Source organism: Pollicipes pollicipes, unplaced genomic scaffold, assembly GCF_011947565.3.
Source record: "Pollicipes pollicipes isolate AB1234 unplaced genomic scaffold, Ppol_2.1 Scaffold_2555;HRSCAF=2994_pilon_pilon_pilon, whole genome shotgun sequence".
Classification (NCBI taxonomy): domain Eukaryota; kingdom Metazoa; phylum Arthropoda; class Thecostraca; order Pollicipedomorpha; family Pollicipedidae; genus Pollicipes; species Pollicipes pollicipes.
In genome coordinates this window covers 40,745,316-40,762,122 of record NW_023596136.1, presented here as the reverse complement: position 1 = coordinate 40,762,122, position 16,807 = coordinate 40,745,316, and the positions used below count along the sequence as shown (strand labels likewise).

Sequence of the window (16,807 nt, the reverse complement as noted above, 5' to 3'; positions counted from 1 at the left end):
CCGCCGCAGGTCTGCTGTTAGCCTTCGCCTACCCTACGGTCAGCGACGCCTATGACACCGTATTCGTTGATTGACAAAAACGGTGGTCGGATCAGCAGAAAGATATCGGTTATCGTGACCGCAAGCCGCACCTATATCGGGGTAGAGAATGCGTATGGGTATGGGTATAGTACGTGTAACAATGTGTAAACGGTGCGCCGCGTGGTATCGCAACACGATCCAAAATGTCGGTCAGTGTCGCGCTAAACAACACATCACGCTCCACGCTTTAGTAGCTTGGCCTCATGTGCAGACAACGCCACAGCGCTCACGCATTGCGGACGTAACCCGACCTAGCCTGCAATGTAGATCTTAACGGCGAAGCACCCACAGCTCGTGAAAGCTACGCCGGCCCGGCAATGCGGCACATACAGCGATACAGAGCAGGCTCCGGGCCCATGACCCGGACCGGGAGCCAGCTGTGCATCGGTGAGCACCGAGGCGCCCGGCCCGGCCGCCTCACCTGTCGTTGAGCCGCTGCAGGCGGGAGCGGTCTGCCTGCTGCAGCAGCGCGGCCGACTCGCCGTCCGCTTCGGCGCCGTCGCCGGCCAGCAGCAGCAGCTGCGCCTGGTACAGCCGCGCCAGGTGGTGCATGTTGACCGGGTGCGGGCAGAGCGCCACGAGCGCGCGCGGCTCGTCGCCCAGCGCCGCCGCCGCGTCCCAGTCGGGCCGGCGGCCGTCGGCACGGTACCGCCCCACCAGCTGGTGGAACAGGTCGTGCTGGCGCCGGAAGGCGTTGAACGCCGCGTCGCTGGGGAAGTTGGGCCGGTACACGAGCTCGGCGTAGAAGGCCAGCGAGTCGGGCCGCTCGTCGTCGGCGGCGGCGCTGCCCGGTGGCGGCGAGTGGCACGGCTGGCCGCCGGCCAGCGTCAGCAGCTGCGTCGGCCAGCGGAGCGCTGAACTCCAGCAGGCGCGCGTTGGCGGCCAGCAGGCGCAGGTTGGCCGCGTCCAAACACACCAGCTGCTCACGCAGGTGCCACAGCGTGCGCACGGCGAAGAAGACGGCGTTGTGGACGGACGTGAGGAAGAGAGAGCCGGCGGCGGGCGGCGCGTCGCCGCCGGCGCCGGGCGCCACCAACAGGCGCACTAAGAAGTTGAGCTCGATCGAGAGCCCCAGCAGGTGGTGGTGCTCGACGAGGTGGGCGTAGAGGGCGGCGAGCGCGGCCAGCCGCTCGCCGCCCGTCACGCGCTCTGGTTCGGCCAGCTGGATGGGCGGGCCGACGGCCGGCGCGCCGCCCGACTCATGTCTGATCACCTGCTTCACCGGGGTGACGAACCCGTCCTTGGTGGGAGCAGCACGGTCTGGGGCCGGCGGAGCGCCGCCCGGCGCAGCCAGCCGCGCGTCCAGCCGCGCCAGGCGACCGGCGTCGGCCGGCGGCGGCTCGGACGCGCCCTCCGCCGGCGGCTGCCGGCCGGCACCGCTCCGACGGCCGCGGCGCGCCGACCGACCGTCGCCCGGCACCACCAGCTCCGTCAGCGGCACGTGCCGCGGACCGGCGGCGGCGGCGGCGCGCGGCTCGGTGGCCGGCCGCACGCCGGCCCAGCGCCTGCCACGGCCGCCGCCGCCGCGCGTCTGGTGCCGCCCCTCCGACCCGCCGCCGCCGCCGCCGCCGGACGAGGCGTCCGTGCGGCGCACTTGGATGGGCGCGGCGTCGACGCTGAGGCGGCGGCGGGCCGGCGGAGGCCGCTTCCTCCGGCTGGGCCGCCGCGGCCGGCGCGGCCGACGTAGGCGCCGCCGCCGAGTCATCCGCGCCCAGCAGGCTGGCGGACGGGGTCAGCTGGTTACGAGCCCGCCATGGGGCAGCAGCAGTGTCAACGGCTTGAAATAGCGCGGAACGGTCTGAGCATGGTTGAGCGCAACCGGCATGTCGACAAAATGATCGGGGGTGACGCAAAATTAACCGGCCAGCAACGTCTGAATTTAGTAAAAATGGTGCACACTTTCAGAACACACTGGAACAACAAAACATTGTTCTTTATTTACACCAGGCTTAACAACAGAACAGTGACAGCTGCATGCACCATCCTTCATATTACACGAGTTAGAACGGACGTTGCACGTGACACTCACTGTTTGCAATCTGCATGCAGGAAGTCAGTAAAGCTGGTGGCAAAGTGGGGTCGCATGTGCTGAAACTCTTTCCATGAGTTTGTGTTGGTTCCATTCTTCTGGGCACAGTCCTTCTTCTTCTGTAAAGAAAACACATCACTGAGCCAGCTAACATCAGATATGTTAAGGCACAGACGTTCCCACATGAAACGACCACACAGCACACATTTGTCCTTTAATATACACATAATGTTTACCATTAAGTGACCAACATTAGAAATACAGCTACAGTGGAGAGTCATATTAACCAAGAGTGCACCCTTCTTGCAATGTAGCTCTTACCCAGTAACATAGATATTGGCCAAGGCATTCCTAACACCACACCTAAAGACCCAAGGGGAGCCAAGGTTGTTTGATCAACATCCCACTGGCATGCCAGCCAAAGCACTGCAACATCAGAACATTCACAAGAACAGGGTACATGCCCAGCCAATGCCAGCCAGGTAGCTGCCTTGCCAGTCTGGAGTACCTCAGCCCTCCACCCAGCCCACTCCTTCTCAGACTCACAGTGGTGCTGCCAGCAGTCAGCCAGGCAATGATGTCCTTGGATGACCGTGTCTGCAGCAGACGGGCCATGGGCGAGGCTCCGCCCCCACTTGCCTCATCTGCTTCACTTTCCTCCATCATCAAGACACAGACACTGTGAGATATAGGGGCATGACATCAACTTCACTATTTCCATCGCCATGCCCTCCTGTTTTGATATGCATGTATGTTTCATGAGATACACATGTCAACTACATCTCACATACTTTCTGCCACATCCAATAATCTGTAACCAAAGGCATTTCTAACTTAATGTTCTGTAGCACTGCAAAGGGAAATGCACCTTAAACAGGAGCAAAAAATGCACCTTATCAAAAGAGAGATAAAGCAGCTTCAAAGTGCTAGTCAGCCCCCATAAGACCAGCAAAGCATCTTCAAAGTGCTAAAAAGCTCAATGCACAGCCCTATGACATGCTCAAATTTTCAGTGATTTAAGTGCAATCATGTGGTAAAAATGACATGAATGCCACTGAAACATTGATTAAAACACAACAGATATTGCAGTTTTGTCTTCAAAAGATACTTGTAACTTATGAACACCAGAAAAAATAATATTCTTGCCTCTCAACTACAGACAAAAAAGATCCAATTTTTGTGTGCTGCATGAAGTGGAACAGGGTTACCTTATGGCTAATCTGAGACCAATGTGCATCCTAACTATATAGCTACTGATCTGCTTTCCCCAAACCTTCCACACTGCAATGATATCATAGGCCCCAAACTGCCCCAAATATACTTATTCAGACTGTCATACTGACATTCAAGTAAGTGGGTAGCTATTGCATAGCTCCCTCACTGTTTCAGATCTTGTAAACTGCTGACCTGATTTTCTAGAAGCCTGAAGCTGTTCAGATGTTTTACTTGAAGCTTTCACATCTCAACAAGAGGCATTGAATCCAACCACCTTAAGTACCTCTGAATTAAGGGATCCCAAGATACCATGGCTTGCATATGGGAGGATTGTCATGGGATGGAACAGGTCTGTCTGTGCCCTGTGAGCATATAAAACATGCAGTAGTAGCAACAGCTTTGTCTTCAAGGTGGCAGCTAAGCAAAATTCAGCCATAGGTTTTGCTGCTGTGAAATCTCCTCCATAGTCTGTTGGTTAGTTATCAAGTTTTAAGGGCACACCAACTGCCCTGGTTATCTACTCTCTACCATGAAAAGTTTTGTACTGCAGCCTATGTGAACCTCAATTTTCACCCCAGGTTTGGACACCTCCATTCCTTAACCCCCAGAACACCCATTCTGCAAAGAAAACATGCAGAGTGCTGGACACATACATATTAGTGAGCTGAATATGGAACAGCTCCGGCTATCAGATTCATGTCTCACATACCCCGATAATGTTGCCAGGACGTCGCTGCCATGTTAAACACATTCAGCACACCACACATTCTATGCAGGTCGTGATGAGGAATTAACCAAACTCGACACAGAAGACAGTTACTAACAGGAAAAAGTGCAATAAGCGCTAATAGATATCTTTACTCAGATGTCGACTACCCACCCATGTCGGGTAAGGTTTGGAATGAACAAACCTATACATCTTCCACAAGCATACCTTCCAAAAATGCTTCAGAAATGTCTTCCGAAGATCCTTCAGACCCGCAGCATTCATACTATCAAAATACGAGCAATCTCTCCATCTGCTGCATTTGCAATATTTTCGCACCCTGCTCCTAGCTTTTTGTTTTCACTCATGCGCCATTTTGCCGTAACAGCTGCGCCATAACATTCATTCAAATTTGGCTTCAAGGGAGTCTCCCTAACTTGCGGCCATGGCCATGGCTACATATGAGGCCTAGTCCTTATCTTACCTTACCTTATGGTGATCGGGAATCGTAAAAGGCTACTAGGCCTGTAGGTCCCGGTCTCGTCGGGTTCCCGGTCCGGTAATCAAACAGTCCTCAAATTAAGGGAAGATTCAGCGTGGGACGTCGCACATGATGTCAGTCTAGTGCATATCAAGCCTAGACGTGGACGGTTCAACTGAGGTCGACGACACGACCGTGAGGAAAAGAGTTCCAATCGTTGACAACCCGCGCGCTGAACGAGTTACGACGGACGAAAGCCCTAGCTCGTGGTTTTCTGAGCTTCTATTGGTGTCCTCTTGTCACCTCCGAGTTGTGCCTTGTCAGGAACTCCTCTTCCGACAGCGACATACCTCCGTAAAACAGCTGGTATACTGTAACCATGTCTTCCCTACGACGACGATAGTACAGTGAGGGCAACTGAAGGAGTCTGAACCTCTCAGGGTACGGCTGGCACCTCACTTCATAGACAAGCCGGGTAGCTCGTCGCTGAATTCGTCCCAGCCGCTTCTGGTCCAGTTTGCCGAACGGGTCCCAGATGACGTTGCCATACACTAAGTACGGACGTACCAAGATATTACAAAGCAATAGCGACGTGCGAGCATCAATGTTGGCAAAAGACCGCCTCACGACCGCTAGCATCTGTTTGGCCTTGGTGATCGCTTCCGTCGTCTGGAACTGGAGCCGGTAATCCACGAAGATCCCGGGGTCCTTCTCGGAGGACTCGACCGCGATTTCGGCGCCGTCCAAGAAGTAGGTTAGCCTCGGGCTGCAGTTCCCGATGTGCATTATTTCGCAGTTTGCTGCACTTAAGGGCAGCAGTCACTCCTTTGACCACTTGGCCAGGGCGTCGAGGTCAGCCTGCAGAGGTGAGTTAGTCAGGGGCCTCGGGATATGACAGTACACCTTGGTGTCACTGCAAACATCTTGACCACGCTTTGCACTTGTTCTGACAGATCGTTCACGAAAATTATGAACAGCGTTGGCCCAAGTACTGATCCTTGCGGGATGCCGCTGACGACGTCGGTCCAGTCCGACTTCGAGCCCTGGATCCACACTCTCTGCATCCGGTGGGTAAGAAAAGCCCTGATCCAGCGGAGCAAATTACCTCTCACACCGTAAGCATGAAGCTTGGAGAGCGAACGGTTATGAGGCATGGAATCAAAGGCTTTGTTGAAGTCCAGGCTACGCCACGTCCATAGGCTTTTCATCCTCTAACACGGCTCTCCAATCCTGTATGACCTCTAACAGTTGGGTAATACAGGACCGCTTAGGGAGAAACCCACGCTGGGCTGCATGAAAAACGTCCAGACTTCGGGATGTGCTTAATAAAAGCATCACGGACGAAAGTTTCGAGCATCTTGGAGGGAATGGCAGTAAAGCTCACGGGGCGGTAGCTCGTTGAGGATTGTCGGTTACCCTTCTTGAGCATCGGGACTGCCTCGCCGATCTTCCACTCCAGAGGCAGCCTTCCGGATGCCAAAGATTTTCAGAAAAGCATGCTGAGGGGGTGCTGCCAGGATATCTGCAGACTCGCGAAGAAGCCTTGGATGGACGTCACCTGGCCCAGGAGCGCTAGAGGTCTTCAGAGCAGCCAATTTCTTTGCCACTGCCTGGTTAGAGATGTCTACGTCGTCCAGAAAATGGCCAGTAAAGTTGCAAGCCAATACTGGCACGGCACTAGTTCCTTCGTCTATGAAAACACTGGCGAAGAATTTACAGAGGACATTGGCCTTCCCTTCGTTACTGCTGGTCAACACTCCATTATCGTCAAGACGGCATTCTACCCTGCACTTTGTGCGTAGTCTTGAGTTGGCGTACCTCCGAAAGGCCTTGGAGGTCTAGGTCTGCTATTAATTTCATCTCATACTCTTTCCGAAGGTCTCTGGTCAACTTCCGAAGGTCACTGCGACAGCGTACAAACCTGGCATGGTCCAGAGAATCCTGAGTCCGCGTATACGTTCGCCACAGTCGTTCCTAAGTCTTCTTTAACTGCACGGCCCTTTGGCTCATGTACAAGTTCTTCTTAGGTTTAGTCCTCCTGACCTGACCTGACCTCTCCTGACGGAGCAAACCTCATTAGCCCTGGCCATTCTTTCCTTGAAGAACTTGTAAGCATCTTTGAGGCCAAGGTTCTCGATCAGGGACCAGTCCATTGACCTGATGGTGTCAGCCAGATGCTCGTAATTTGTGTGTGTCAGCTGGCCGGGACGAGGAGTTTGTAGCCCAGGGTAGCAGACCAAAGTGTACCTGATTACCACATGGTCTCTGTTACCTAGCCCTGGCAGGTATTTGATTTGGCTCACCATGCCCTCCTCATTTGTGAAAATGAGGTCTAGAACACTATGAGCTTCACCAACCCGGCAGCGTGTTGGCTGCTGGACATGCTGGAACAAGAAACAGCCCTGAATGGTGTCTATCAGGTGAGTGGGTTGGGTGGACTCTCTGGAGCTGACCACCGCCCTGTTGCTCATGTCAATCTGAGGCAAGTTTAAGTCGCCTACAACCATCCAAGCGAGAAAACTGGGCTCTGCATGCTCTCTGAAGAAGGTCTTCCAATTGGCCCGCACTGTCTTGGATGTTGCCTGGTGGATTTCTGTATATGCAGCCAAGTGGCAGCGCACCCTCCCCACTCAGGGCCACCTTCAGCCACACTTGCTCCTGAGGACTTGACCCAAATGAGTGCTCAGCTGCGTTTAGTTAGTTCGACACATAGACACAGTATGCCCCTCCTACCACTAGATCCTAGGTTGGGCTGGGATAGATTCAAGTTTGTGTACAGGGTGTACCAGGAAATTATGGGAGAGATGGTGCAATAGGAAGCTTCTGGGCTTTGGGAGGGCCTCAGTCAACAGCATGATATCTGGCTTATGGTCAGAAATAGCCATATACAAGTCATCCCTTTTACTAAGGAACTGGTCCGCATTGGTGTACAATATCTTCAGACCTAGTCTGAGGTCTCTATATTCTTACTTGTATATTCCACGTCTGGTGTGAACAAAATGAACACCATCCGATAGGAAATGCATGTTTGACGATTTCTGAAATAGCGCAACGAGTTGAAAGTTGACAACATACATAATGCGCGAGTTGCTGAATCTGATGTCAACAAAATGTCACCTTGACTAAGTTTCGAAATTTACGGTCGAATGAATGCCTACTTTATGCCAAAAGAACAGCACGCATGAAAGTTAAAGTTTGGCCACAAGGGCTGTGCCATGGCCCGGCTCAGCGACCGGCTCATCTTTGCCAAGTCGCCGGACCAGGCGGGCCGTCCGGACCTGTCCGGTTCTCAAGGTCTACGCCCGGCCTCCACATAACGGATGCCAAGCATGCATAGGCGTAGGAGCGTTTCAAAAGTGGGGGCCAAGCTCGGGACGTGCTTCAGGGGCATTTTTGGAAAGCAAGCCCGATGACCAGGGGGAGGGGTGGAGATGGAGGATGTTATCTCTCTTCATTCAACTGTCATGACTGCTATGCTAGATATGTATCTAAAGCTGTTTGTCCGGGTGCGTTAATCTTGCCTATTGGACTCAGGTATGTCATTCGGCAAATAAGGGTGTCCAGCTTCCCAAAATCATTCGTCCATTTGACATTGTCTTTCCTGGGGACGCGATATTCCACGAGCGGGTAGGCATTTTGGGTCATTGAGGAGGCATCTGCCTTCACAGGGTAGATGCCAAAATACAGCTTGGCCATAGGCTGGTAAAAATTTTTAAATGTGAATGGATGGCTCACAGTGCGACAGGTTTTTCATATGCCTTCATTTCGATGGCTGTTTTTCAAGAGAGCAGACTTGTCGTAGCACTTTAGGCGGAAACAAATTCGGAAGCTTGAAACTAAAACTGGAGATTTTCCTTTAACAACCAGGGCGCAGAACGAAGGGCGTTCTGCCGTATATTCCTTATCTGGGCCCTGCTCCCGTCCGCCGTCGGCGGCCACTGCCCAGGCCCGGCTGTCTCCCGCATGACTGACTGCGAACTGATCGTATGGCTGCTTTGTTGCATATTTCTGGATCAGCATTGCCACTAATTGGTGTGTAAAACATATGCTGGACACCTGCAACAATATCTTTTTCCGAATTATCTTCCCTTACGCCACACCACCCCAGAAAAAAAACCTCCGATAAGCTGTCTTCTAAGCTGCCTAAGAAGTTCTTAGGTATGAATCGGCCCAACGAACATTTATAAACTGTCCATCATTCAATGTAGACGACTTGGCCTGCTTTTTTGTGTAGGCAGGGGCATAGTCAGAGCCTTGCTAAGAGGGAACACAGGGTTGACAAAAGCCCTCTTATGGTGACCCCCAAAAATCCCCGGATATAGCTTAGTTGTTAACATGGTATACGGTTTTCATCGTTTCATTGTTGTTTTTATCTTGCACTGGGAAAGAAACCAGAAGCCACAGCGAGATCAATTCTGTTTGTATTTTGAAGTCAATAAACTGCAGAAATCATGCGTTGAACGACCGTATGGAATAAATCAGCGGTGCCCTTAATTTACAATAAATTAGTGAGCTCTTTATAAACCAATAGGATTCAGAACCTTCGTCAGAATCGTTTAGCTGGGTTCTACAGCCATCAAGGGCTTCGCAAAGATAGATTGCAGATCGATATGTTTGATCAAAATTTGAAGATGAAAATTTTGCTGTAGATCGAGTGGGCAACAATATGTATTAACATGGCCAAACCTTGTTTGTCTACGAATGCTTAACATTCAGTCGGGATAAATTAGTGATGCAATGTGTGAAACGTGATTTTCTTACGTGCGCGCTCGCCAATCTAGCAACAAAAACCGGGACGCCAGGCGCTGTAGTCTCCTAGGCCGCGCAGCGTTGGCCCATCAGCCAATACTGGGCTATGACCAACGAGTGGATAAAAATGATGACGCTTCAGAAAGGAGGACTTTTGGACGCTTCACGGCGTCAAATCTTATATGTAGAAGACAGTTTGGGCGCATCTTTCACGTGTGCGATTTTCAGACCGATGATAAGAACGGATTGGTCCTTAGAGCACCGCGAAGTGGTGCTGGAATGTAATGGTGGAACTGAAGAGTAATGGTAGAATCTCCATTCCTCGTTTTTCTGCAACTATTTATCTGTCTCGGAGACAGATTACCACGGCGCCCGTCGTCTGGTAACACTTGCAGTGGCCGACGTCGTTCGGTTTTACGGAAACTGCAACCGAGGTCATCGCTGTCCTTGCTCTCGGGGTTGCGGGTGGGCATGTTCAAACCTTTTGATGTCATTTTTTCACTAATCCATTCTGAAAAACGAACGTTCTCAGGAAAACATGGTATACCTTGTTCGCTTTTTTAAATTCTTGTCGACCAACTGTATACAACAATAATGAGAACCATACCCTACCCAACAATAATGAGAATCCTTGTTTCCTTCCGGGCAAGGGACCCGTTGAGTAGAACACCAAGTGCGCATTATCGGTTCCGGTCAAGGGCTGAAGGGCCACACCGTCCCATCGTGAAATGCCTTCTGGCTGTCATTCTAGCGACACGGTGGAATGTCCTAGCCTATCCGGAGGTCATTAGAAGTACACATCGTATCATATTGCTCCTCTGCCTAACACGGGCAGAGGTTGGCCAGCAAAGTTGGCCCCGGATCAGCATGGAAGCCCGCATTGGCGCAATAATATGCCTGATTGCCGCAAGTGGTTCAATATTTGTCACGTAGACTACAGTTCCGTGTTTTTCTGTTGTCTTCAGAGATATTGAGGACTCCCTCAACGTAAATTGTAGGCGAAATGAATCCTAAATTTTTTAACAATGCTTATCAATGTTCGTTTTAAAACGCTCAAAGTTCAGTCACAATTGATTGCTGATAGAAAACTATGTAATATGGTTTTGAACATGCGCGTTCGCAAGCCACAACAATAACAGCCTCAGCTCCCGGCGTTGAAGTCTCCATAGGCTGCGCGGCTTTCGGCAGTGGTTGTGACACTAAGCAATGGCCAATGAGCAGGCGAAAAAGATGCCGCATCTCGAGGAAGATGGCTGGTGAACTAGGCAAACCGCCATGTACATTTAATGTGGTGCAAAAGTAAGCTATACGTAACCCTAATCTGAAAGGTGTGTGTGGGGGGAGGGAAGTTATCACTGTTGACTCACTCCACCTTGAAAAGTGGGGGCCATGGCCTCCCTGCCCCTCCCCCCCCCCCCCCGTTCCTACACCCATGCAGCCATGGCAACTGCGCCACTCACGCCTAGCGAACAATTACCCGTCAGCGTCAGGCCAGCTGCGTCAGCGTAGGACCATTACCGAATCACTTTTTGGTGGTATAAAGGGCCTTAGTTATATGAATCGAGTCACTTCCTCTCGACAGGACTGGCGAGGGCCAGTGCTGCATGTGCTGCTGAGTACTCCGCGCGTCTTCTGACACGTGAGGACTCACGCCTTTCATTCTGAACGTGCCAGGGTGAAATGTGACTGTTGGTGGACAGTCGATCTTTGTTGTTTCCCAGTGCCAGTGCCACTGCCTAGGCGTTGGGTTTTATTCGCATGCATTGAGAGTACCACATTTTGCCTTTCATGCAGGCGTGCTACCTCTCTTTTCAGCGGACCTCGTGTATGACAACATATGTTTATCTATGAATGTGCTTTAATCCCTTCCGGTCGGGTTTCTGAACACCCGAATAGGGGCAGCCAGTGACAGGAATGGACGAAAGAGGAACGGCGCATGAATAATTCCAATAATGGTTGCCTGAACTTGAAATGGCGTCTAATGACGCAGTCTGTCGCTCAGTTGGCTCGAAATTGGCCAACATACACGTCATTCGCGCACAGATTTTCCTTTGTTGTCAAAATTTTAATTTGATGTATAATTTTTCACATTTCATTGACTGAAGACATTGCATATAAGGCTAAGTAAAACTTCGACCGCACCTGCGACCATGTTGGCTGCGTGACTGTGACCGCGGCCGCATTTTAGGGTCTGATCCGTCGGGAATGGCCTTGATACGCCAGTATCGAGCCAGTCTAGTCACAGACCGGCGGCTGGCGTCGTCGTGCCAAGTTGTTTGATTTTGAGGTATGATCGATGAGATGTATCTTTTACCGTCCCTGCTTAATGATAACTTGTGGCGTTTCATGTCTTACGCATTACAAATAATGTGCAATGGGTTCTTCAAAGCGAGGCTCAAATGTTGACGATGCCTAGCGTGCTATGTCTCAAAATGTTGTTTAAGATGTTTTTTGTTTGAAATGTTGAACTTACGATGCTTTGGTGATGCCGAAAACCAGGAGCTGAAGTTCGTTCTTTTTGTGTCAGGTGCTTAGTTTATGTCAACTAATCAAACCTTTTATGATAATAAGTAGTGTATGGTTCTGAATGCTTCAAGAGGCATACATCTGTAAAGATGCAATATAAATTCTTTAATCTGCATTGCTGGCAAGTGTCAAAAATTGTCGTGGAAGCCATGCAGCTCTGAGGCTTTCCACAGATGACAGTATACATTTTGGCCATTTTAATGCCCTATTCCCCTGGTTATGCATTGTTTCAAGCTGGGGCAAATCTCTCCTAGCCCTGTTTGTATTGTCTTAGGCATTGCATTCCTGGAAAGTAACATTTTTTGACCCTAATTGAGCCAGTGATGCAGGGCAAATGATGGTCATATTCCTTATCATGTCTGAAAGCAAGCAGCACTTGGCTTGATGATATTAATTTGCTTGTTAAGTTTTAGCATGTTTCTGACATATGATGTTGAGAGGTCTAAAACCTCCCACATGCTCTCTCTCTCTCTTGCTGTGGTTCTGTTACACTCCATCCAATTACACCCTCCCTTCTTTGCTATCACATGTACCCCTTTATACTTCCTGTACCTTATACCCCTTTGTACCATGTATCCCTGTGTCCCCTTCATGTACTGCGTACCCCTCCATTGTATGGACTTACTTGGGTTAAGCCTTTGATGACATCCTAATTTTTCCAAATTGGTTATTATTGTAGCAGCGAACAGAAGCCTGATATGACAGCAGCATTTTGCACATGTATGCAGTCCTGTTTTTTTCACCAGGCATCATTCTGAGCATGCCTCCAGATGTACCTAAATCACCAGCCTGCTTTCTGCTGTTTTAGGTGGCACCACCATGGCAGAGAAGACAATTGAGTCGCTGTCCAAGGCACTGGGCTGCGTGCAGCAACTGCGCACCAGCGTATGCGATGTTTTCCGCTACCTGGCTGAGGGCAATGCTGAACCATGCGATGACGACGCCCAACGCAAGCAGTACTGTGGTCGGCCTGAAGGAGACGCTGAACGTGGTGACCCGCAAACTGCATGACGTGGAGGAGGGTGTTAATGTGCTGTCAATGCCACCCAACACTTTTCAGTTGGGCAACACGGGCCAGCTGAGTCATGACCCGACGCAGGACATGCAGCTGCTGTACTGGCCATCTGCTCGACAGCTACAAGTGGACGGAGAAGGTGCGGGACTATGCCTCGTTTGCCAGCCCCGTCTGGTCGCAGAACGGCGTCAAGCGCTCGCAGAACCTGGTGGTGAAGAAGCGGCGGCTACAGATGCAGACGAGCCACTGCCAGCCGCAGCAGCACGTGGACGCCATCTTGAACACGATCGGGCGGAGCTTCATGGACATGGGGCTGCTGATCAGTCGGCCTTGCGGTGCCAACTCGGCCGTCGTGCAGGTCACGCTCGACCGCGTCCTGCAGGCCGTCATCACCTTCAAAGGCCTGCTCATCGAGTGGGTGATGATCCGCGGCTACGACGAGCCCATGTCCACCGAGGACGGCCGCGTCGACCTCTGGACGCCCTCCGACTACCACGTCTTCCGCAAGGTGTCTGAGAACGCGCAGGCCGCCATGGTGCACTACTACGGCCCGCTGCACCCCGAGTTCTCAGCGCGTTCGTACTTGACCTGGATCCACAGCTACGTGAACCTGTTCTCGGCGCCTTGCGTCAAGTGCGGCAGCCGCCTGCAGAACGCCATGCCGCCCACGTGGCGCGACTTCAAGTCGCTGCAGCCCTACCACGAGGACTGCAAGTCCTGAGGGTCCGCTGTTCTCCGGACGCGGGGCGCGCGCGCCGAGGCCGGCGTGGCGTACGCCGTGAGCTGGGTCGGTGACTGCGGCGGGGCTGCGAGGGGTACGAGTGATGACCGGCCTGCCAGCTGAGACGGGGCTGTGAGGGCGCGGCGATGGCCACTGAGGCGGGGCTACGCTGCGGCCCGCCGCCGGTAAGACGCGGCGGACTGGCGTCGGTAACGGCGGCCTGTGTGATGACCTCCGGTCACCCTGGTGTCACGATCGCCATCGCTGCCTCCGGGGTCAGCGCCGCCTGCGGAGGACCAGGTGACCTGGCGGCACGGCGCGGTCACCGCGCGGTGGGATCTCGCTGATGAAACAGTCCCCGAAGCCGAGTGCACCTCGACGTGCCGGCTGGCCCCGGCATCGCCACCGTGCCGGGTCACGTGCTCAGGGTGCTCAACAGCGACAGTGGTCGAGGTGGTTGTTTGCCGGACTGGACGCTGGTTCAGGGCATGGCATACTCGTGTGACAGCTTGGCAAGCTGTGCCCAGCTGGCGCCGCCTCTGGTGGGAAGTGTTCATCTCCGAGGCATGCAGGCAGCAGCAGGGATCGTTGGTTCTCTGCACGCCGGCATCATGGTCCTATGAGTTTGTATGCATCATCTGTCATCAATATAATGTAAACAAGTACGGCGTCGGCTCATTTGCAGTTAGCATCTTTCAAAAAAGCAGAGCATGTCTGAATGGAATGAAATGGCATTCCTTTCGCCGAATGGCCGTAGCGTTGTCTCATGAGATTCATGATGCAGTGTTAAACGTTCAGATCATCCTGGGGTCACTGACAGACGTACAGATGCGGGAAACGTTTGCTGGATCTCGCTTAGTAAGTGAGCGGCGATTATGCAGTAATGACACCACCCAACTTAATTCGTCCCGTTGGTTACATGACTGCCGACAACGCGTCAATATTTGTCTCAAGTTTGAGAGCTGAACTTTTAAATGAGCAAATTCTTGGGAGACACCTTTGACGTTGGTGCGCCGTGTTCTCTAAAGCCCTGCTGTGTGCTGGCGCCTGTCGGGTGAGCTGATCCGTGGCCCCGTGCGCACATCAGCAGCCAGAGATCGCCTCCTGGGGCCTGTCTCGTAGTCGGGTATAGATGGCGCTGCTGGTTGATGCGGCACGCTCCCGGAAGTGTTCACTAGCCATCGGCAAGGGGTTGCGGAAGAATGTACTGTATAGAAATGCTACGTGTGACAACTATTCGCAGGATGTAGGCCGTGCGCCTGGTGTTCGTCTGGGTAAGGTTTGTAATGTAAAAAGTGTATGCTAAAATATTTCGTCGGGAAAAAGTCTGTAAGCAAAATGTTTTCATATGCAAAAGCTCGTGTAGGGAAGGGTCGCACGCAAATGCTCTTCAAGACCTAAGTCTGTGAAATTGAAGTATGTTCGTTCTCGAAGTTGGTGCAAATGCTCGTCGAGGATTACGTTCGTGAGACAAAAGTACACACCCAAAAGTTCGCGTACGGATGCATAGTATGAGTACGCAACGTCCACACAGTAATCTTCGTCTGGGACCAAGTTTGTTTATGAACAGCCGATGCGCAAAAGTTCCTATGTGGATGTGCAATTTACGTTCCAGTGTAGGTCCCATCCTTGGGGTCGGGTCTCGGATGAGCTGCCGCTGCGGAGCCGCCACATCCGCGGAGGGATGTGGGTGGGCGGTAGAAACCTGGCTGGGGGATGACGGTGGAAAGCTACTGTCACAAAGGTCAAGTCAGTTATCATGAATGACCTAGCTCTTCAGCCGAGCCCAGCGACCCCCCCTCCCCCCGCCCTTAATGAATGTGGGGGAAATGAATACGGCTGGACGAAGGAAATGCAGACACCCTCCCTGAAATGCTGGTACACTAAATGCCTCAAACCATTACTAGTTTTTCATGCTTATTTTGTAGCACATAGTACCATGTGCGTGTGTCAATGTGCGTCGTTCAAATTGCCTTATTCGTTAGGCAAGTGTGCAAGAAGGCAGGTATTGGCAGATTTCTCACGAGATGACACCTGAATCGGACCAAAAATATGCGGCACCGTGGTTTCGGTTTCGGCTTCCCGTCTCGGTTCACGGTGTGCGGTGTCGATGCCGAGAAAAATGCTGAGAAAAACTATGAAAAGAACCTGCCCGGCGGATGTCGGTGTTTGCTACGACGAGGAGAAAGTTTTTCTACACGCATCTTACTAGACGACGTTACTCAAAAAGCATGCCAAGCCGCTCAAAAACAAAACGGTAGATCACCAAAGTCACAACGCGCGGTATGTTCCACCACGGGGGAAGATCGCGACTGGGCAATATTCTTAAAATCCGGAGGTCCACCCGGTCTTTGGCTGTACCTTAGCTTCTTACTTCAAGTCTTTATTTATTGCACCGTATTCCATTGCCGCATATCAAGCTACCATGTGTTTATCAAATGGTATGTACGCGCCCTGTAATCGTGAGCTTCTACTGCGTTTATAGAACCGGTCACGAACGCCGCCTTTCAGTTTGCTCTCTTACAATATCTCAATCAATATCAGCTATGCATAAAGCAAGACAATATCAGCTACGCGTTAATATTACGTAGCTTTAGGCGGCTGAATAGCAAAGCCTCTTGGTGTCCAAAATTTGAGTGCACCTTGTAAGGTTGCTGGCTTAAAGCAGGTCAAAGACAGGTATGGCTTCAGCGAAAAAAATTTCTAGGGGAATCGTTCAATCTTATGTAACAACGGAGTGCTAGATAAAGCCATACATCTCTGAAATAGTCTCTCAGCCAACACAACAATTCAATTGACAAATTTCAGCAACCTAGGGTTACGTATGAAAGTAAGACCAAGGTCAAACCAACGTGTTTTTTACTCTGTAGCTTGCTCTATGGGGGTAGTCGCTGGTGCTCATTATGCATTTATTGATTGCAGGATTCACCTCATGCATCTTCCATGGACTTTCTACAGATCATAAAGGTTAAACAAGGTCACTGACCTTACAGAGCACCAGTGACGTTTTGCTCAGAACAGGTATCTAGGTTCACGGTGGTTACATGAGAAGGTCTGGGCACTTTGAACACCAATCTAGAGTTTGACCTTGTTGGACCCGAAGGTCATAACATAGGAACTTTAAATTTTGACACAAGTTGGTGTCTCCAGTTCTCTCAGTTTCTGAGATCTCAGCTTGGGTCAAATTGACCCCCATCCGGGTGAAAGGTATTCAACTGGCCACCAAGGTACGGCTAGTCTGCACCTGTCAGGTCATGTCATTCAACATAAAACTGTCGTTTCTG

At 51.6% G+C, this 16,807-nt stretch overlaps 1 protein-coding gene across 1 annotated transcript; it reads left to right on the top strand.

The window, feature by feature from the left end:
- Window positions 1–12,606: 12,606 nt before the first annotated feature.
- LOC119101220 (mediator of RNA polymerase II transcription subunit 27-like) lies at window positions 12,607–13,538 on the top strand. The gene is made up of 2 exons (XM_037224520.1): window positions 12,607–12,743; window positions 12,896–13,538. Exons 1-2 carry the CDS (start codon window positions 12,607–12,609, stop codon window positions 13,521–13,523), a joined length of 765 nt encoding a protein of 254 aa, XP_037080415.1. The 3' UTR covers window positions 13,524–13,538.
- The last annotated feature ends 3,269 nt before the right edge of the window (window positions 13,539–16,807 follow it).